General features: G+C 39.3%; 1 protein-coding gene across 3 annotated transcripts in view; it reads right to left on the reverse strand.

Annotated features, from left to right (window-relative positions):
• The window catches only part of Hpse2 (heparanase 2 (inactive)), a 630,225-nt gene extending 608,586 nt beyond the window's left edge, over positions 1–21,639 (reverse strand). For 2 of the 3 annotated variants that reach the window (XM_076563135.1, XM_042263859.2), the window contains exons 1-2: positions 21,268–21,639; positions 17,975–18,132 (exon numbers count right to left, since the gene is read on the reverse strand). In XM_076563135.1, the coding sequence (XP_076419250.1) occupies positions 17,975–18,132; positions 21,268–21,554 (445 nt within the window). In that variant the 5' untranslated portion in view covers positions 21,555–21,639. The remainder of the gene's footprint in view (positions 1–17,974; positions 18,133–21,267) is intronic. The other variant, XM_042263852.2, reaches the window with a different exon arrangement.
• Positions 21,640–22,214: the final 575 nt, after the last annotated feature.

The following is a 22,214-nucleotide window of genomic DNA, read 5'->3' on the forward strand; positions in this document are numbered from 1 at the left end:
CCAGAAATAAATTCACTCATTTATTCTCTCATTTTCAACAAAGATGCCAAAAACATGAGATGGGGGAAAGTTAGTCTCCTCAACATATGGCACTTAGAAAACTGGATATCCAGATACAGAAGAAGAAATTCAATCCTTAGCTTATACCATATATAAAGTCAATTCAGGGCCAACAAGATGGTTCGGTGGTTTGAAGTGCTTGTTGACAAGCCTGATGACTTGAATTCAACCACTAGGACAACACACATAGTAGAAGGAAAAGAACCAACTCCTGCAGGCTGTCCTCTGATCTCCACATCCATGCTATCACACACACACACACACACACACACACACACACACACCACATACACTCTACATAAGTAAATGCAATTTTATAAGTCAGTTCAAACTGGATTAATGACTAAACATAAGATTTAAAAATTAATGACTAAAACAGTGAAACTGCTACTTCATTGAACATAGAAGAAAGCTTCATAGTTATGGTCTAGACAGTGATACAAGGTGACTCCAAAAGCAAGGGAAACAGAAGTTAGACAAATGAGATTACATCCAACTGAAAGGCTTCTAAACTGGAAAGAAAAGAACAAAGTGAAAAGGCAAGCTGTAGAATAGGAAAACCATCCGTCTGATATAAGATTATTATTCAAATGAATTCAATTCAATACAAGAAACAATCCAGTTTTAAAATGGTGAAAGGACTTAAACAGTCTTCTCTCAAAAGACAATGTATAGGCCAGGAGGTGGTGGTGCACGCCTTTAATCCCAGCACTCAGGAGGCAGAGGCAGGAGGATCTCTATGAATTCAAGGTCAGCCTGGGCTACAGAGTGAGTTCCAGAAAAGGCACAAAGCTACACAGAGAAACCCTGTCTCAAAAAAAAAGGCAATGTATAAATGGCTGGTAAGTATATGTAAATAATGCTTATTGCCACTAATCATCAGAGCAATGGAAATTAAAAACCACAGTGAAATCTTACCTGCTAGAATATCTATTATCAAGAAGACGAAGGCTAGGGGTACAGCTTACTGGGAGAACACTTGCCTGATATGCTCAGAGCCCTGGGTTCTATCCCCAGCACTGCAAGATGAATGGTGAGTAGTGGTGAGAATACGAAAACAAGGAAGCCACTGTACAGTGTTGAGAATGTAAACTAGTACAGTCATTGTGTAAAATAATGCAAATGTTCCTCAGAATATTACAATGTAACTACCATAAGATTGGTAATCATTATACTAGATATATATGTGTGTATATATATATATATATATCCAAAGGAAAGAAAATCAGTATGTTGAAACACCTTCAATCTTATGTTCATTGCATCATTTGCAACAGTCAACATATAGAAGCAATATAGATGCCAACCAATGGATAAAGACAATGTGAGAGATATTTGTGTGTACAGTACCACTACAGAAAAAAGTAAATCATCATTTATTAGGTTCTTCAAAGTCACTATGAAGTAGACACTAAATGTTCTCACCACAAAAAAAATATAAGTATGTGAAATAATGTATGTTAATTATCTCAACTGGGCCATTCCAAAATGTATAGAAATGTTTAATATAATGTTATACATAAACATATACAACTTTTATTAATTAAAAGGTAAGCTCATAAAATACCTTGCAAAAGGTAGATACTCAATTTTTTTTTTCTTTTAAAGCATCACCATCTCTGGCTCCAATTAGTAGGCTACCACTTTAGGAGAAAGCCTAATAGTCCAGTAACAGACCAACGGTTAAAGACATTAAAGGCTGTCAGACAGGCTGGGAAGAGAGCTGGCACTACATTTAAAGGAGTCAGTATACTGACAGACTAATAGAATGTTGTATGATATTCTGTTTGTGTTCTAACAAATAAAGCTTGCCTGAAGTTTAGGGAGGTGGAGACAGGAATATAAGGGGAGTGGAGACTGCTCCTTTTTCAGTCTGAGGATTCATGTCAAGATAGGGATGGATTTTTTTTTTTATCTTAATGAAAAAGAAAATACTGCTAAGGAAAATCCAAGAGGCAGAGGCAGAGAAGAGATAATATATAGCCTTGGTATCCTTGGGGTAAAATATTTTAAATCATTATACTTGATTAAGAGGAAAAAACTTCTGAGGAAGTCACTAATAATAAATTCCTTCATAATCTCTGATACAGAGTTACACAATGATTACACAGACCTTATCTGGTCATGAGCTCCACACCAATGCACCTAAGATGACAAAGACCATGACCAAAGGACCGCATTGTTTGGTATGTTACTTTTGTTTATGTTGCATTTGTTTAACCCTGTGAAGTTGTGTTACTGTGACTGTCTAGAACACCTGATAAAGTGTTCTAGATCTGAACGGCCAATGGCAAGGCAGGAGAAAGGACAGCAGGGCTGGCAGGCAGAGAGAATATATAGGAGAAAACTGAGAGGAGGATCAAGGAAATAGAGAAGGAGGAGGACTCCAGGGGCCAGCCACCCAGCTACACAGCAAACCACAGAGTAAGATTTACAGAAGTGTGGTAGTATACTGTGTACTCTAATAAAATTTGCCTGAAGATCAGAGAGACAATGGAACAAGCCACTGCCATGTATCACCTCGTCAACTCCACAAATCCTCTAAAAGCGCTCATAGTTCCTGTCTCCCCATGCCTTATATACCTTTCTCCACCCATTCCTGTCTCATGACTTATATACCTTTCTCCGCCCACCATATCACTTCCTTCTTAGTGCTGGGATTAAAGGCATGCATGCTTCCCAAGCAAAGGCATGAGATCTCAAGTGCTAGGATTAAAGGTGTGTGCCACCACTGCCTGGCTGTTTCTCTCCTAGACTGAATCAATCTCATGTAGTCCAGGGTGGCTTTGAGCTCACAGAGATCTCTGCCTCCAGAGTGCTAGGATTAAAGATGTGTGCCACCACTGCCTGACATCTATGTTTAATCTAGTGGCTTGTTCTGTTGTCTGATCTTCAGACAAATTTTATTAGGGTACACAATATATCACCACACAGAAGTAAGAGAAAGGGAAAAGCCCAGAGACAAAATGTAGATGGGAAAATTTAAGTTAAGAATAGCTAGCTAGAAACTAAGCCAAGCTAAGGTCAGGTATTCATAATTAAGAATAAGCTTCTGTGTGTGATTTATTTGGGAGCTGGGTGGTCGGCTCCTCAAAAAGAGTCAAACACAAACAACAACACAGCATCTTATTTCATTAAAGTTGGGGGGGGGGGCAATTCCTTTGAGGTAAACACACTCAAAGCAGTTTGAAGTAGATACCTTACTCAGTGTCACTGTCAAGAAAACAGGCAATCAAATGAGATGAGAAGGTTTATGTTCTCCCTTGAGTACTGGTGCTCTGGGCTCACCTTCAGGAAAAGGAATCCGAAAGAAGTGTTAAGAATTAAGTACTAGAGTCAAATAGTCCACCAAAGTGCAGAGAATCACAATGCCTTGGCTCTGCTTTTTGTTGTCCATATAGGATTTAGGCAGAGACTTAGCCTATGTGAGCCTCAGTTTCCTCTTCCATAAAATGAGAATAATAAATTTACCTCTGTGGTATTATGAAATTTTAAAATCACGACAGGTATGGTGGTGCACACCTTTAATCCCAGCATTTTGGAAACTAAGGCAGGAGAACCATGAATTTGAGGCATGCCTGGACTATATTGCAAGGACATAACCAAGAAATTGTAGGGAGAAAGGGCCACTGGATTAGAGGAAAACTGTGCAAACCATATATCTGATAAGGTACTTGCATACCTAGAATATATACTTTTAAAACCTTCAACAACTTCATAATTTAAAAAGAACAGCATAGGCATTGAATAGAAATTTCTCACAAAAGACATACAAATGGTCAAAAGCTCAAGAAAAATGCTGAATATCATTATCCATTGGGTACTATAAATCAAAACCACAGTAAGATAACATTTCATATGCACTAAGAATTGCTAGAATCAAAAAGAGATATTAAAAAAGAGAGAGATAATAAGGAAACCCTCATAGCTTTTGGTTCAAATGTAAATAGTACAATCCTTGGGTATATTTGTCAGTTCTTCAAAAGTTTAAGCATAGAATTACTGTATGTCCCAGAATATAATTCTACTCTTTGGCATATATCCAAGAAAAAGGCACACACATGTCTACTCAATAACTTACATATAAATGTTCGTAAGAAGCATTATAAATGAGAGTCAAAAAGAAAACTGAAATGTCCATTAAGCTGATAAATGGATATCTATTGGTATCTATATGGTTGGTTACAATTTAGTAATAGAGGGAAATCAAGCACTGACATATGTTAGAACCAGGATGAACATTAAAAACAATGTGCTAAGTTTTAAAAAGTCAATCACAAGCAAGATGTGATGGTGCAGGCCTTCAATTTCAGCCATTGGGAGACAGAGGCTAGCAGATCTCTGAGTTTGAGGCCAGCCTGGTCTATATAGAAAGTTCCAGGATAGCCAGAGTTACATAGATCCTGTCTCAAATAAAATCGATCAGAAAGTATTATTACATAATATATGATTTCATTCATCTGAACTTCCAGAAAGACAAAATGATCAGTGGTTGCCTATCACTGGGGGACTATGAGAGCAATGAGGAAGTAGCTAAGGACTAAAAGGCTTTCTTTAGAGGTGATGGAAATGTTCTAAAATTAGAAGAAATGGTTGCACAACTCTAGGAATACACTAGGTTACTGAACTGCAAACTTTAGGTGGAATGTCAGTTGTATACAAATTGAATTACATCTCAAAAAAGCTTTTTTAAAAAAATTAAACAAACCAATGCTCATGAGGTTCATAGCATGGTGTCAAGTATCTTAGAAATGTTCAGTAAATGTAGGCTGATGACATTATGCAAATTCCAGAAAAATGCATTAAATGTGTGTATGTGTGTATGTAATGATAATCACATGGATCTTTAATTTCAAAATTATGAAGCCATTTATCTGATGACACCTTTTGAAGTCTTAACTATTTCAGAAACATTTTATTATTTCTTCCTCAGAAATTCCTGTGTTTGTATTTATTTTGCCATTATTCGATCTATGTCATTTTTCCCACTAAAACATGAGCTCTTAAAGTCAAGGACAATGTCTTCCTCATTGTTAAGGCCTAGAAGAAGAGTCTATTGAAGGGCTGCTACACAGTAGGTACCCAATTAAATGAAGATTTAACTCTGAAAGTGTCTGAATTTTTTAAAAATTTGTCATTTATCTGAACTTCTGCTGTGCCTCCTTTAAGAGAAGCAGTAAATGGGTTGGTAAAGGCATTTGGTGTGCAAGCTTAAGAACCTAAATTTGATTCCCAGGAATCATGTGAATGTGAATGAGAAAACCAACTCCACAAAGTTCTCATCTGACCTCCACCTGCACACAGTGATATGCTTGTGTACACACACGATGCATATATTCAATAATAAATTTAATTAACTAGTAAAATTAATTAATAAAAAGAAAGGAGTTTTAATGACCAAAAAATTAACAGTTGCAATATCTCTACCAGATGAAATTGTCTCAATGACATTTCATTCAAAGAATTCACCTCCAAGAATCTCAAGAACAGAGTAATAACTTTAGTCAGATGATGTAGCCCTAGCAAAGCCAACAAGAGCCCAAAGAAAACAGTACATTTAACCAGACTGCCATCATAGCTAAAGCAAACTGGATGGGAAAATCCACCCAGCTCCCAACTACTGCTGCCTTTCAATGAACATTTTTTTCTTTATGGCTATCATCAATATCAATGCTAGTATCCATAGAGCCAAGCTTTGCCACCCCAAGTATGGTCTGCAAGCTAGTAGCATAAAAATCACATGGAAACATGTCAGAAAGTGGTAACTCTTAACCAAATCCCCAAATGATGAATATGCACATCATAAGTTTAGGCATTCTAAAATATCTGGCCACACCTGGGTTCTAGATTTAGAATTCTATACAACTAGGATATCTTAGACAAACCACTTCACCCCGATATCCTTACATGTTAGACCCACAGGGGGAAATGGTTTGCTTTATATATTGTGATGCTGGAGCTCCTTCCCAGATACTGACTTAATTTGCCTAGGGCCCAAAGTTTTAAAAATTTCCCTGGATAATTCTAATGGGGAGTCAGAAGTGGGAAGTCATGATGAACTTCTCCAATCCTAAATCAAATGAGATAATTAGTAAGCAGCCCAAAACTGATCACCTTTGAAGAGCCTGCTGTGCCCAGCAGCTGGGACATCTAAGTATTCGACAAACGGTGTTACAGCCATACTTGGAAACTGAGAAATAAATCCTTCTGCAGCAGAGGTAACATGAAGAGACTGAGAAATACTAGCCTGAGTTCCATAATACAGGTAGGTACCTGCCACAATCAAAGAGGATACAATCAAAGAGGACATTATCCTCAGGACAAGGTTTCTTCTTGCTGCAAAATGTTGACTGTAGCTTTAAGGAAACACACAGTGTCAAATAAGGGGCAAAGGTGTCTCCAAGGTGTCAGAAAGGCCAATACTTTACTTGCAACTTACTGATGGAAAGTGGGGGAAGAACTTCAGTTCTGTAACACAGGAAATCCCCTTAACGCACCTTCCTGATTTACACGGGGTTTTGATACACACCACATGTGTCTTCAACTCTTTTCTACCCCCGCCCCAAGTTTTCAATTGTTCAGTTCCACATTTAGGTGATGAAAACTTAAAACCTGTGGTTATAACTTCTATGAGAAATTTCATTTTTAAAGCTTTCTAAATTTCTACTTTATTGCCATGAGGAAAACAGAAGAAACAAAAGACCTCAGTCATCCACTAACACAAAAAGCCCTAGTGAAGACATTTAATAAGTGTAAGTTTTCTGTTGAAAATCCTGACCTTTGGACTTGGGTGCCAGTCACTGGTTTTTATACAAATGTTCTAAGAAACAATAGCATTTATTTTTCCAATGGTTTTATGTTACGTATTCAGTTTCACCTACAGACTTAACTTGGCTAAGCTGGCCAGGAGTTCCTTTCAAATCTAAATCTCACTAGATTTGCTTAAAGTCTACTCTTCCAAGGGGGCTCCTAACAGCTGGGCAAGTAAATCTACAATCTGCTTTCCCACTAATTATAAGAAAATAAACACTCCAGTGAGAATGGCATCGCTCTATCAGGGCCATGAGAGACACAAAGATTTATCTTAGTGGTGACTGCATGTGTTTTTCATGCAGTGTTCATGGCTTAAGACTGTGTCACCAGAAATCTCAAGTTCTAGCTTCAGTTCTGCTTACTCACCACAGACCTCCTACATAATAAATGAAACACACACCTCCTCCCTTGTGTTAAGTGTATTGTAACAGGTAATTAATGTCTTCATTTGAAAAGCTTCTAAATGATTTGTTGGAAATCTCAGCAGTGACTTTGGCCTCTCACAGAACACTCTCAAAATCTCCTCTAGCCTCTGGATATTCTCTGTACTCCTACCCTCATCCCAGGCTCAGGTCCTAAATCTAAATGGTACCTGGAATTTGACTCCTAAATCTCTAAGAGTGCCATTCTGCAATTTTTTTTGAGTTTGTCAATAAAGAATAGTTTAAAAACATGGAAGCATCTAGGGATAAACTGAACTCCAGCACATATACAATCAGACACACCTCTCACAAATACCACAGTGCCATTCTAGCCTCCCAGAGAAGTGATCAACCCACTACCACAGAACACAAGTACCCATCCCTATTCACTGTGCTAGAAATGAGTGGAGAAACTTGCAATCTGAAGTGAGACTGTCCTGGAATCAACCATGCCATCCGATTACTAGCATGGTTACTTAAACAGCTCTGAGACAATGTGGAAAATGGAACCTCTCGGTTCCTGAGTCTTCATTTCAAGTGGCTGTTTAAAAGGTTATCTATGGGATTTAACAAATGTCAGTTCAAAAGAAAGAACAAAGACAAGGCTTTTCTTAAAATCTCATGCTTTCCATTCACAAATTTCCGCTATACCTAGAACTTAAAGGAAAATAAACCAGAATCTAAAATTAAAAGAATTTTTCACGTTTTTCCAATATTTTTCAAAAAATCTTATCTACTTTTTGCTGCCATTCCTTACCTCAATAACACATTGATCCATTTCCATCACTCCTCCAATACATGAGCTCCCAAGATATTCCCATTGCAACGGAAACTACAAGATCTGTCCGCACCAGCACTTTTATTCTACTGTCAGTGTTTCCTAAAAGATGACAATCATCTCTTTCAATTATTCTCGTGTTCCCCTGTAATTATCTTTTCATGGTGTTATCTAACAACTATCTTGTAACCAAACCCACAAGACCTTTGAATATGCATATGATACATAGTTCTTTTGATGCTCCACAAGATTTAAGATATGGTTTCCAGATTCCAGATAAATGAATGGATGAGCAAATTCATAAGTAAAAGGCCAGATCCTTCTCTTCTCTAAACCAAATGTGGTGAGTAGAGGACCATATGCTAATCCTGGTTGTACTATCTACTCTATATTTGACTTTGTAAAACACAGTAAGAGGTTATACTGGCTTAGTTTTTGTCAACTTGACACAAACCTGGACATATCTGAGAGGAAAGAATCTAAATTGAGGAACTACCTCCATCAGACTGTCCAGTGGGCATGTCCCTGGGGCATTTTCTTTATTAACAATTGGGTGTGTGAGGGCTCAGCCCACTGTGGGTGGTGTCAGGGATGGGCAGGTGGTCCTTGATTGTGTAAGAAAGCAGGCTGAACAAGTCACAGACATCAAGTCAGTAATCAGTGTTCCTCCATGGTCTCTGCTTCAGTTCCTGCCTCCAGGTTTCTTCCTTGAATTCCTGTCCTGACTTCCCTCAGTGATCTATTGTGCTCAGGACATGTAAGACAAGCAAATCCTTTCCTCCCCAAGTTGCTTTTGGCCATGGTATTTTATCACAGCAATAGAAATCAAAGTAGGACAGAGGTCAATAACTTTTACTAACATTATTTAGGCTAAAACCCCTTCTCCTAGGTTCCTCTTCTGATAATTCAGCTCTCAATCAATTACCTTCTTTCAACTATAACAACCCTAAAAGCTTTTTCTATATCCTTTGACCTATGGTTAGCTCCTTTTTTGATCTTATAACTATTTTCCTGGTGTGTCTTATGAACCTTAAGAAGTCTGTATTTCACAGAGTATTAGAATCAGACATTATATAGAGACTACAGAGTTAACCATCTGCATTTTAAATTTAAGGAAGGTTTCAGAAGAATTAGCAACAATCCCAATAGTATACAATTGGTATAAGAGCCTAGACTACTGCTGAAATCTCTGTGAATCTCACAGAAGGAGGTAGAGTTTACGTCTGCAAATTCAATGGCAGACATCATTAAGTTCCTATTCCACAACTCATTAGGTAGGTAGCTTTAGATGATTCCCTGCACTGTGCCACCATTTTGTAGAATGAGATAGGACTTTCCTCAGAGGGTTGGTGATAGGATAAATGTGCTAACGCTTGTAACTGCTGTAACTAGTGCCTGGCACATAATGAGTACACAACAATATTGAGTAGTGCAATTATTATAACTACTGTTATTTAGAGAAACAGTCATTCTTCAAGAAATCTAGGAGGCAGAGGCAGGCGGATCTCCGTGAGTTCAAGGCCAACCTGGGCTACAGAGTGAGTTCCAGGAAAGGCACAAAGCTACATAGAGAAACCCTGTCTCGAAAAACCAAAAAAAAAAAAAAAAAGAAAGAAAGAAAAGAAAAGAAAAGAAATCTAAAAATTATACAAACCTGAATAATTTGTTATTCCTAGCTTTACAATCCCACTTTCTTCAGTGCATTTTATCTTTCCAGAACAAATTAAAAGAGTTGAGTTTAAAATCTAATTCCTTCAAAACACACACACACAACCACTTCCCATTATTAACAGGGAATATATTCTAACCCGGCAGTGGCTATCTGAAAATGTAGAGAGTACTGAATTGTGTACATATAAATAAACATATATATATACATATACTATGTTTTCCTATATATACATTCTTATGATAATGCTTTATTTATAAATTAAATACAGTGCAATAATAACTAATATTAAAACAGAGAAATTTGGGGTTGGAAAGATCAATCAGTGATTAAGAGCACTTGTTGCTCTTACAGAAAACCCGTTGAGTTCCCAGAATCCCAGTTCACAGCCATCCACAACTGAAGTTCCAAGGGATCCTACACCCTCTTTAGAACTCAGAGGGCACCAGGCCTCTACATATATATGTAATACATATATGTAGACAAAACACTCACACATATAAAGTAAAATAAATTGAAAATACAGCAATTGTAACAATATCACACATGCACCTCATTTTTCTAACTATAAAGGTTTTATCTTTCACTCTTTGTTATTTGCCACACAAAATAAAATAAAATAAATACATTTATCTTTGTAAATAACAAAAATACTTTGACTTCATGGAGTATGATTATGTCTATTTGAATGTCTATGTGTTTATCAAGGCCAACAAGTTTTAATGATAAACTTATAAAGACAAACAAATGATCTCCTTAAGTTAACCAAACATAAATTGGAGACACCTGCACTAATGTAGATAGTACATACAGAAAATTTTTAAAAATTCAGAAAAGTAGAGATTAGTACACACTAGATTAGCACTAGGCTAATGAACAAACAGACTTGGAGCTATGAAAGACAAGTGAAATTTTGAATTTTAAAAGGTAGGATGTGGATCCAGGGTGGCAGGTACACCATCTACTATTTACTTAGGTAGAAGGACTAAGCAAACATTAGCCTGAATAAAGTCAAAAGATAATACTGGAGATTACTGCAAAATTATAGTGACTACGTTAAAACCATAGCACTTTGAGAACACTGCTCATGTTTTAGTCCTCTTGCAGCCTCAAAATCTAGCACAATCTTGACATATCACTAATAATCAAAAGATATTTATTGAAATTAAAAAATTGTTATTTCTCACTTTTCCTATATAAAGAAAAACTGAATGGATTTGAACTCTGATAGGAACATGAAAGTCAAAGGACAAGAGAGTCAACAACTTTTCACAACTATTCATAGAACGAGTCTAAATCACAATCCACAGACAAATGCATGAAATAAAATGTTGAATTCTCTCGTTTTCCCACCTCCTCCTCTTCCTTCCCTCCCACACACAGTGAGTGCTTGGGTAGAACATGAAACAGCTGACCAGTCACAGAAGGCAGGAAGAGGCACAGAAGCTGACTAACATCTAACCATTCTGAAGGACTCTCAGAGAAAGCTCCTACCGTCAAGACTAAACAAGCCTAGGCAATTTTGAAGGGAAAACAACTTAGTTTTTATAAAGTCCCCATCTCCCAGGACTTAGGATAATAGAAGGAAATTTTTTAATAAATTTGGCAGGAGAAATAATGATGTTTGGTATGGGTAACAGTGCTACAGTTTATGTGGTTTAAGAAATTTGATCAATTGCCTGTGACTAATCTGACAACCATACCTGGTTTCATTTATTTTCCCTGACTCGGTGAAAACATAGATCTGAGGTTTGACATGGTGGCAAATGCTTATAATCTCAGCTACCCAAGAGGTTGGGGTAGGAAGATCACAAATTAAAGATCAGCCTAGACAATTTAGAGAGACCATTTCAAAATTAAATTTTTAAGGGAGAGGTAGCTCAGCAATTCAGAGCACATACTGCTCATGTAAGGTTCAGTTCCCAGTACTATGTCAAACAACTGTCCTTAACTCAAGCTCCAAAGGTATCTGATGCCCTGGCTTCTCCAGGTACCCACACATACATGTACTAACTACACACAGACACATATACACTCACAAAAATAAAAATATTTTTAAATAATAAAATTTTAAAGGTCTGAGATTGTAGCTCAGTGATACTGTTTGCCCAGCTGGCATGGGGTCCAGAGTTCATCCCTAGTACTGCACCAAAAAATAAATAAATAACAAATACAGATCTAAAACTAAAAGCTTTTCAATGAGTAAATGAATTAACATAACAAACATTAGCTTGCTTTTGCTCTACAAAAAGAAATATAACATAAAAGATATCAAGCATGGGTGGTGGTGGCACACGCCTTTAATCCCACCACTCTGGAGGCAGGTGATCCCTGTGAGTTCAAGTCCAGCCTTGTCTACAGAGTGAGTTTCAAGACAGTCAAGGCTACACAGTGAAACCCTGTCTCAGGGAAAAAAAAAAATGCGTCCCTCTTAGGGTCCTCCTTATTGCCTAGCTTCTCTGGAGCTGTAGGCTGTAGTCTGTTTTCCTTTGCTTTACATCTAGTATCCACTCATGAGTGAGTATATACTATGTTTGTCTTTCTGAATCTGGGGAGGGGATAGTGGTGGTTGGGGGGAAGGGGGTGAGTGGGAGGACAGATGGTAAGGGGATCTGTGGTTGATATGTAGAATGAGTGGGAAATTTTCTTAAATAAATAAAAACAGCTATTAAGTATCTTCTAAGGCCTTCATTTTATAAGCCTGCCATTGTAACTTTTCATAATTAACAAAAATGTAGAAATAGTTTCTGTACAAAAAAATCTGACACTATTCTGGTACGTGAAGCAAGAAAATTTCTAATGGACTTTTCCAGGATGATCAGTCACCTTACTATCCAGTCAGGCCCATTATTAACCCATGCTCTTTCAAGTTAAATTCTTTCTCTCGTGGTCTTTACATCTCCAAAATCTACCATCATTTACAGACTCAACCAGACTTGCACCTAAGTCTGGCCACCTAAGTCTTGCTATATTTGAGCAAACTAATTTATTTTCCTTAGATGGTAATTCTATGTTGTTTTGGTGTTGCTCTTCACACAAGAAGAGAATCTATAAACATATACTGAAACCAGCACTATCATCTGTTAATAAATATTACAAGGCAGTGTAAATAGCCTGTTTTGCTTTAAACTTTGGCTTATTTATTTCAATACTGAGTTATGGATTTCTCACAAGGCAATTAACACTAACGTTTAAATGGTGATTTGGGACACTATCTTTTATTCATTTTCTATTCTTCTTTTCATCGTTTAGCATAAATTAAACCCAAAGTAGGTAATTAATATTTGCTTTTTATTAACTGAGTTTCAAGAAATACTGTGTGAAATAAAATGAGATAATGAACACCATGTAAGTTCAAGACAATATGTGTTATTTTGAAAGCTGTGCTGTTCCCATGTCATGAGTCTCTATTGATGAAATAGGAACAAAAGAAGAGGAGTTAACTACTTCATCTTCATGAAAACTGGAAAAACTTCCTTAAAAAAATAGAATAATATTTTTACTATGCCTTAGAGTTTAACAATGTATGCTCAAATTCATTGTTTAGAATAGCGGAAGATCTCTGAAAAGACTTCAAGAAATGAAGATTGAAGGTACATGAAATTGTGAAAAAGCACTTATATCAAGAACTATAAAATCAGACATAGGAACTACAGAAAGCAAACAAGGAAAAGCAAAATTAAAGACAAAAAAAAAAAAACATGTACAGTAACAGTTACCTCTGTCCCAATGCAAAGGTTCAAATTTAATGGTAAAGTTAGATGTAATGCATAGCCTGGACATAACCAAGACAACTTTGATGAACAGAGATAAAATGTCTATATATGGAGCTGAAAAAGTAAAAAAAAAAATTACTAAAATAGCACTTAGAATAGACTTCACAGGCACATGCAATGGAGGCAAAAGAATAAAGAACCTTTACATCTACCTTGGCTCGTTGCTTGATTGGTCACTCTATCTTCCTAGAGCTTATCACAGGACTATTAGACTACTAGAAATATTTGCTAAATAATAAACTACCTGGGAATACTTACTGAAGATCTATCATGTGTCAATTTTATGATATGTAGCTACAATACCCTCCTATACTTTGCATTTCACTTGGAAAGGTGAACCAAACATATTTATGGGAAGTTACATGTCAAGACAAAGTAGAAAGAGCCAAAAGAGCATAAAGAATAAAAGCATGCCTTCCAGAATAAGAAGAGATCACTTGGAACTTCCTGCTCAAAAGAGACTGTACAAATAAAGTATTGCAGTATCCCTTTAAGAATCAAGTGCGGTGGGGTGAGATTTGAATAAAGTCAGGAGAAAGACATCCAAGCAGAAATATGCTAGCCAAAAAAAGAGAAAAAGAAAAAACCATGGGTTTAAAACAAAAAGGTACTTTAGAGAGATCTGAATAACCAAAGAAGGCCATATTAAACAGTACACAGAAATATGGGGTAGGAAAAGCAGAGACTGATGGAAAAGGTCTTAAACACCATGTTGAAGAGTTTGAAAAGATTATATAAGCAATCCACAAATAATCAAGGCTTTTTAGCAAAAAAAATGTAAACATGATAAACATAATTTTACACATTTAGTTTTTAATATGCATAATAAATGGTATACATCTTCATTACAGATATGGTTATAGCCATACAAAGAGGGTCATACAAATAAAGAACACTAAAGACATAATGAAGAGGGGTAGGCTAGAACAAAACAGACCTAAGAAAATATTCACCCATTATGTTGTGGCAAACAAGTAAAACACATCACACAGAAGAGAGAGAGTTAGGCAAAAGTGAGATTCAGAGGGTTAAAAAAAAAAATCACTGTTTACTTCCTCCATCATTATTATGCTTAGGTGAAATTCAAATTGCCCCAGCACACAGTAAAATAAGTAATTGTACCAAATTGATATATAAACAATGGCTTCACAAAGTTCAAGAAAGTGTAATTGTTCTACTGTGCTCAAAGCATTTGAAAAATAGAAACCACATGACTTATTAATTGCATTATTAATTCAAGAGAAAAATTCACAACAGAGTAGCATTATGAGTGAATTAACTAGAAAAATGTGGGTTTTGCCCAAGCAGGAGTTACATTTCATTTTAATGTTAGTATATCATAAAACTAAAGGTTAATCTCTTCTCTAATCATCACACACAAAAAGGCATCTCACTTCCCTATCTTAAAGTGTCCCTATATTCTTTAAATTCTCTCTCAAATGATCCCTTAAGCCAAACTCCTTATTTCACACTGACTTCAATCTTTCTTGATCTTAATCCTACTCACTACCACTTTACAACATTAAATGTAAATGTTGTAAGAGGCATTAGCCTTCTGATAGTGCTTTGTCATCAATAAATTACCTTTTATAATCCTCACAGAAAAAATGCAGAGCAGGTATCATCATCATCATTCACATGTTACTGAGAAGCAAGAAGCTCAGGCCCACACAGGCATAAGTGTTAGATCCAGGCCTACAGTGTGAGTTTTCTAAGCCCAAGTTCCATATTTTCTTCACTATATCATTGGTTTTCATAATTCATTTGTGAGTACATTGTTATTCAATATCATGTTTAAGTGAATATTTTTTCAAGTAGTAGTCTTTTTATTTATATTTTGCACAGATTTTTATTTTATTTACAAATGTTGAGCCCAGCCTGGAACAATAAGTTATTTCAATACCCTGTTTTCTCCAATAGACAGGTCATCTGTTCTTCTGACTGGTGTAGCCTGAACCTCAAGTGAACATATTTTAATGCCTTGATAGTCAAGCATGTAATGCAGAGAGCCATTTACTAAAAGAATCTAATTATTTTGAGATGTCTGTAATAATTACAATTATCACTGGGTGAAAAGTGACATGGAAATAGAATGTTAGTAAAACTGTTATACCAAAAATATTTTTGTCTGAAATTCTGCAATGTAACATTTAACAGCAAAGACAACATGGGTGATTTAAGGATACATGAGAATCAAAGGGCAAGAATAGGGCATTCCTACTCTCTTTAACTCTGGTAAGGCCTCAACTGCTGATATAGTTCATAGCATCCTATTACCAGGGAGACATAAATCAGAAGGAGTTCAGCTAGGAGCAATAAAACAGATTAGGGTCTGGAAGGGCTGACTTTAAAGAAAGTTTTAAAAGAATTAAATCCAGGTAGTCTGTGGGGTTGGTGCCCACACCAAAGACAAGCTATTTTGAAGGTATGTATCTTTAAAAATATACAAGTATCACTGTAAATATCTGAAGAATATTTAGAAAAAGAAAGTTCGGGAGAAATTTGAAGGCAGAAAAGAAAAACTAAAGGATGGAGAACTCTCTCCCTCAGGCATGAAAACTCTACCCCTACAGGGTTTTAATGCTGGGTTTGGTGAGTAGAAAAGCTCACCTGGGATGGCCCTCATTGACTCTGCAGTAGTAGAAGGACTGAAAGGGAATAATAGACTTTTCTAGTCTTTGGTTTGGGGGTTGTTGTTTTTGTTTTTAGTCTGCGAAGTTTTGCAGACACAACTCTGCCAATTCCTTTTCTCCACATGACGCCCACATTCTCCTTTTATAAAGGTAAATAAATTGTATTCTTCACTTTCAGCAGAATTCACTATACTCAATGAAGGGTTGGCAGAATTTTAACGCAAGGTTTGAAGAAAAGAGTCAATTTCTAAAACATACACTGTTCTTTTTCTCCTCCCAGCAATTTCTGGAGGTCTTATAAGTTTTCCCACAAAATAAAGAGGAAGTAGTTTTAATGAATTTGAACAAAAACTATCTCATCAGGAAAATCATTAATACATCCCCTCTTCTGTCTGGTGCCAGAGCTGACAGTGACCCAGACAGCAAAGAGACCCTGGGTCACATCACCACCAGAGATGCTGTTCAGATTGTCTTTTACTTTCAGTGTTTCATGCTACATGCAATTCACATTGTATAGCAATGACTTTCACCTTTGAAAAGATAAAGTCTTAAATACCTTCGCTCTTGGGCAAATGTTTCAAAAGAGTAAGTCTTAGAAATGCTTCAAACTCAACAAGCTGTAATCTTGCCCTCTGTCTACTCTGGCTGTCGGGCACACGCGCGCATGCACACACACACACACACACACACACACACACACACACACACACACAATTTCATCAGCTACCCTATCCTTGAAGTAGATCCTAATACCTCTCAGTAAAGTCCCAAAATTACAGCTATCTCCTTGTTTGGGTGATTTATAAGAACAAGCTGTAACAAAATCCCAAGGACTCTGAAAACCTGTGCCCAGTTCCTTAAGATAATAATAATAATAATAATAATAATAATAATAATAATAATAATAAATGTGAGAAGGAACGGCAGGAGAGAGAGCCCTCAAAAAAGAGACACTAATGTCTCTTCTACCTACTTTAACAGCATGGGTAGTGAAGATGCTACAACTGCCACCTATTTTTGAAAGAAATTGTATCTCTTGTCACACTGAAAAGTTCATAGATATTAACACCAAACCTTTTATAGAACACTTTCAAATTACATTTTTATTCATTTTAATAAAAACAAAATTGTTCAAATTTAAAATGATTGGCCTCTTACACAGGACTAGAATGTGGAGCTTTCAAAGCCTTTGCAAGACTTCAGTCATCTGATTCTGGCTGTAAAGAAAGCTGACATCTGCAATGCCACTGTTAAACTGAGGGAAAACATATGATGGCAGATTAAGCAGTCCAAAGGAGGTTTCCTCACACAGAAACAATCTAAGACATATTATTCCATTAAAATTTAGAGTGGGCTTCAAAAAAGGTTAAATCTCTGTCTCCCGTTCCAGGAAAATAAGAAATAAGACAAACAAAAGGTACATGTGCCTAGAGTTTTAGGAATGAACTGTGTCTGGCTCTTCAATAATCTGGGAACCTGGCTGAATTTTCTCAAAAACAAAACAAAATAAAACTCAGTACTAGCCCAACTAGTGTGGCCTATAGGTTCCACAACTTTGGAGTCTCCAGGGCACAGCACAAAATCAGACAGCCTGGGTATGGACAACCTGGGGAGCTCTCTCTGCATGGTCACCTCAGGAGTCTCACACTCGGTGAACCCTAGCATGTTGCTGTAGTTTTTCAGGGGAACTTTAAACAGACTCTGTTCCAAGTCTGCCCCCTACACACACACACACACACACACACACACACACACACACAGCCGAGTGCTTGCTCCCACCCCCAATTTCCTCCAACACTCAAAATCGGTACCAAATTTCTCACCATCCTCATAGTTTTTGAGATAGTAATCCGGGCCCGGGCCCCCACGGCTTTTCGCCGGATTTCTCAGGTTCTGGAACTGCAGGAAATCCGTCCTTTTGCCCCCGAAGCGCAGAAAGGCGGGCGAGAGTCCCCGGGCCAGGGTCACCAGACGCTTGGAGCTGCAGGGGCAGAGAAAGAGAGAGAGGAAAGGATCCCGGGAGAAAGCTAGAGCGCACCGGTCAGGGAGCAAGGCCCCTTCTGACTCCCTGCAGGAGACACGGCGGGAGATTTATTATCTAAGCCCTCTCCAGTTTGCTGTCCGAAGAGGCAGCGGGCTGCTCTGCGGCGGCTCGGGGGAACCGGCTCTGCTGCCTGCCTTACCCTCAGCCTCCGGATTCCCTGGGGCTGTTCTTCCTGACCCGGCCGGCCGCAGCTGCGCCCTCCCACCTGGATGCCTTAAGAACTGATTTCTAAAGGGTTGGAGATGTGTTTGTTCCGTGGGCTGGGGTAGGGGCATTGGTGCGGCGAACTTGGGGCCCAGGCGCAACTGGCTGGCTTCTGCCACTACTAGGAAAGCGCTCCTGGCACAGACGCGCAAAGAGCGGACCGCCAGCCTACTGCTGCCAAACTTCCAAGCTGAAGTCCGCATTGCCTCTCGGCCCCAGGGGCATAGTAACCTCCAAGATGGTGAAACTTGGCCTACTTTCTCTAAATCCAGGCACAGCACCTAAGGTTAAGAGAATTTTTTTTTAATGCCAAAACTGATTTTCCGTTCCTATTAATTACACTGTAACTTAGTAGCTTCCCGAATCTCCAGGAAGGCAAAGAGGTTCCCAGGCTAAATCCTTGCCTTTCAGAGGACGCCACCCACCCACTCCCACGCACCCCCACCCCCGCCGCGCAAAAAAAAAAAAAAAAAAAATCCCACAGTTAGAATCCATGTCTTTTTGGCACTTGAAATAATTCAACCTGATCTCAAGAAAGATAGCATTCTCCCCATCCCTCCCGACACACACACAAACCACTCCTGGCCCCAACTCCTTGCCACTTGAAGCGGTTTGGTAGCGAAGGATTAAAAAAAAAAAAAAAAAGTTTGGCGAATGTTGGAACTTGAGCGTCGGGGAAATTCTGGTTACCAGAACAATAACATTTGCATCTATTCAAGTTCATGATTTCCATCAACAGGTTTTTAAAAGCCAAAGACTGCTACTCTGGGAAGGAATGGGGAACCAGCCCTGCAGATGCTGTTAATGCTGAAGCAATCAGCTGTTGAGTTCCGGTCTATACATTGCTTTTAACGCTTTGCTGGTTCAGGTTCTGAGAATCCAAATCAAAATGGAGACGTTAAAGAGTATCATAAAGGAGGTGGATTCAAAGGGCACAGAACAAACGGAAACTCCACTTTCAGATACTTGTCTACCCTGAGAGTTCCGATGGCCCGAAGGTTTGGCTAGGCTATCCCGGACCGAGTTCCAGTGCCGGCGCAGTTTAGGCGTCGCGTGGGCCGGCTGAGCACAGGAGGGACGTCCGTGCGAGTGTGGCCCCAGGGAAACGCAGCATTTCCAATCTTCCGGATAAAGCCTGCACAGCCAATGCAAATGCGCCCCGCCACGGCTTCTTCCCTGAAAAGCTGCCTTCCAGAATTTTTCTGCAGCAGGCAAATATTTAGCGCGAACAAGCTGACATTTTTTTAAGGAGGAGGAGGAAGAAGAAACTCCAAGTCCGGGCAGCTGGAACAGTGCAATGCAAGTGGGGCGTGCATTTAGGAAAACCCCTGTTGCACCCCACATTTGGATGAATTCAGAGAAGAGTTCTGCTGCACAGAAAAGCTTTCAAGGACGAAACCCGGTAGTGCAGTGCTGTTCCCGCCCTCCCAACAACTGTACCCTCTGGAACCCCAAAACGGCCTCTGCATTGGCGGCGGCGACCTCTGGTTCTTTGGGCTACGCTACCCGGACCTGGTAGGAGCGCTCAGAGCAGCGCCCACAGCTACCTGCTGCGTCCGCAGACTGAAGGCAGAGCGCTAAGGGGCGGGCGCACCCGGAAAAGCAAAACTCCAATTTCTCGATGAGTGAAAAATGCTCACTAAAGATGTGTGTCGGACGCAGCCTCGGATCTGGAATGAGATGGAGAGCACTCTAAGCTCTTTGGAAGAGCCCAAACCAAGGCTTCAACTTGGAGGGAATTTTCAAAAACTTAACACTTGGAGATTCGACATTACAGAAGTTTTTCCTCCCTTTTTTCTTTTGTATTTTTTTTTAATTCCAGCACCCCCCCTCCCTACAACTGTCCCTGAAGAGAAGGAATCGAGGTTGCTCAATTGCCAGAATAGTAACAACTGGGGAACAGGGTGAACCCAATTAGATTGCCAGAGAATCTCAACCTCCTCCGAGTTTGCTAATCCACCACGCCGGGGTCGGGTTCAAAACCCCCAACTCTTCCCCCTGAGAGTTTCTGGGACCTTTATGGATCGCGTATGAGGTACACTACGACCCGAGCAACGATTTTTTTCCCACTGTAAAGAAAAACTAAACTATGCAGTTACCAAGGAAAACTCAAAGAGGAAGGCGGAGGGGGAAGGGCTACATCCATAAAAAGTGTCTTACAAAGTCCTCAAGTCTGGTAATGACAGCGGAGGATACAAAATAAAACATTTTAACTCCAATCCAATTCGCTCACCGCTCCAGACTCTCCTTAAATTCAGTTTCTGTCTAGGAGTGAAAAACTGATGAAACCATCTTTCCGTGGCAAATTCCACTTTCATGCAATCCAACTGAACACTCAGACCCACGCACACTGCTTTCTCTCTCACACACACAGCCACTCCTCTGGAGTCTTTGTTGTTCCAGATCTTCCCTTTTGTAACTTCCCTGAACCTCTTGTTTCTTTTTCAGAAGGGGAGGCTAATTGTGGATATATGTAAGCACAACATTTTTTCAGTCATAACTGATAAGTTTCTGAAATGCCTTCTGCATTGCAAACATGTGCATCTTAATAGAAAACATTGCTTTTCTCAATCACTAGTTACAGCCTCACAGCAAATATTCCAGGAGGGGGGGAAACCTCCTTTTTTTCTCTTTGAAAGACAGATCGGTTAGCTGCTGCTTCTGCTGCTGCTGTTGCTCCTGCTGCTGCTTCTGCTGCTGCTTCTGCTGCTGCTTCTGCTGCTGCTGCTGCACCTCCTCCTCTTCTCCTCCTCCTCCACCTTCTTCTTCTTCCTCCTCTTTTCTTCCCCCTTTGGAGCAGGGGATAGGAAGAGAATGGGGGTGGGGGTACTTAAATTTTTAAATGATCCTTCGAAGCCCCTGCCTTACCTTAAGAAATCGAGCCAGCCATCATGAATGATGGAGGGATCCAGCTGTAGAGAGAGGAAGTTCTCATTGACTGTCCTGACTGGGTTCTTGGTGCTCACATCAAGTAGAATCAGGGTCTTTTCCTTCAAACCTGTAGTTTTGTCTACAGGCAAGGGTCTCCTGTCTCCAGCTTGGAAGGAGAGAGAGAGATGGAGCAACAGAGCCAAGAGAGCCACCAGGGCTAGGCAGGAGGGGGGGCAGGAGCTGCTGGAGGACATGGCTTCAGGGAAAGCACAGAGCACCCTCATTAAATCCCTCTGATTTAAACTTCTCTCCCTACTGGGTCTCGATGGTGACTAATTGTCCTTATCTAAAGTGTGTGTCTATCTGCCCCCCTCCCCTTCCTCCCTCCCCCCCCCTTATTCTCTTTCTCTCTCGCTCGCTCGCTCTTGCTTGCTTGCTCGCATTTTTTTTTTTCAGTGTTTTGGTGCTGGTGGAGCGAACTCACGCCCCTAGCCAGCCTTCTCAGCAACTCGTGCCAAGAGCACTGTTCACCAGCACCGCCCCTTTAAGAGATTTGACTGCAGACATTTTTTAACTTTTTAAAGGTAAGGGGTGGGGGAGGACAAAAAAAAGGAGGAGGGGTGGTCATTGTGCCCTACTGATTTAACCCTCTAGAGTCAGGAAGCAGCCAGTGGGATTGAAACAGTACTGTGGTACCATCTTGGGCAAGAGCAGACGGCTTGTTTTCACTTCCCCTCCCCAGGAGGCTCTGGGAAGGGCACTTCATTGCCTGAGTGTCAGTCTGTCCTGGCTACTTCTGTCATATTGTCCACTCTGTGCCTTCCTTTGAGGATTGGAGCAGTAAATGTTGTTAGTTGTAAAGGGTTTTGTGGTGGTGACTATAATTTTCACCAAGGCACAGAGAGCAAAGGAGAGTCGGTGCCTAGGAGTGCAGACCTCTGAGC

Source organism: Peromyscus maniculatus, chromosome 1 (assembly GCF_049852395.1).
Source record: "Peromyscus maniculatus bairdii isolate BWxNUB_F1_BW_parent chromosome 1, HU_Pman_BW_mat_3.1, whole genome shotgun sequence".
NCBI lineage: Eukaryota > Metazoa > Chordata > Mammalia > Rodentia > Cricetidae > Peromyscus > Peromyscus maniculatus.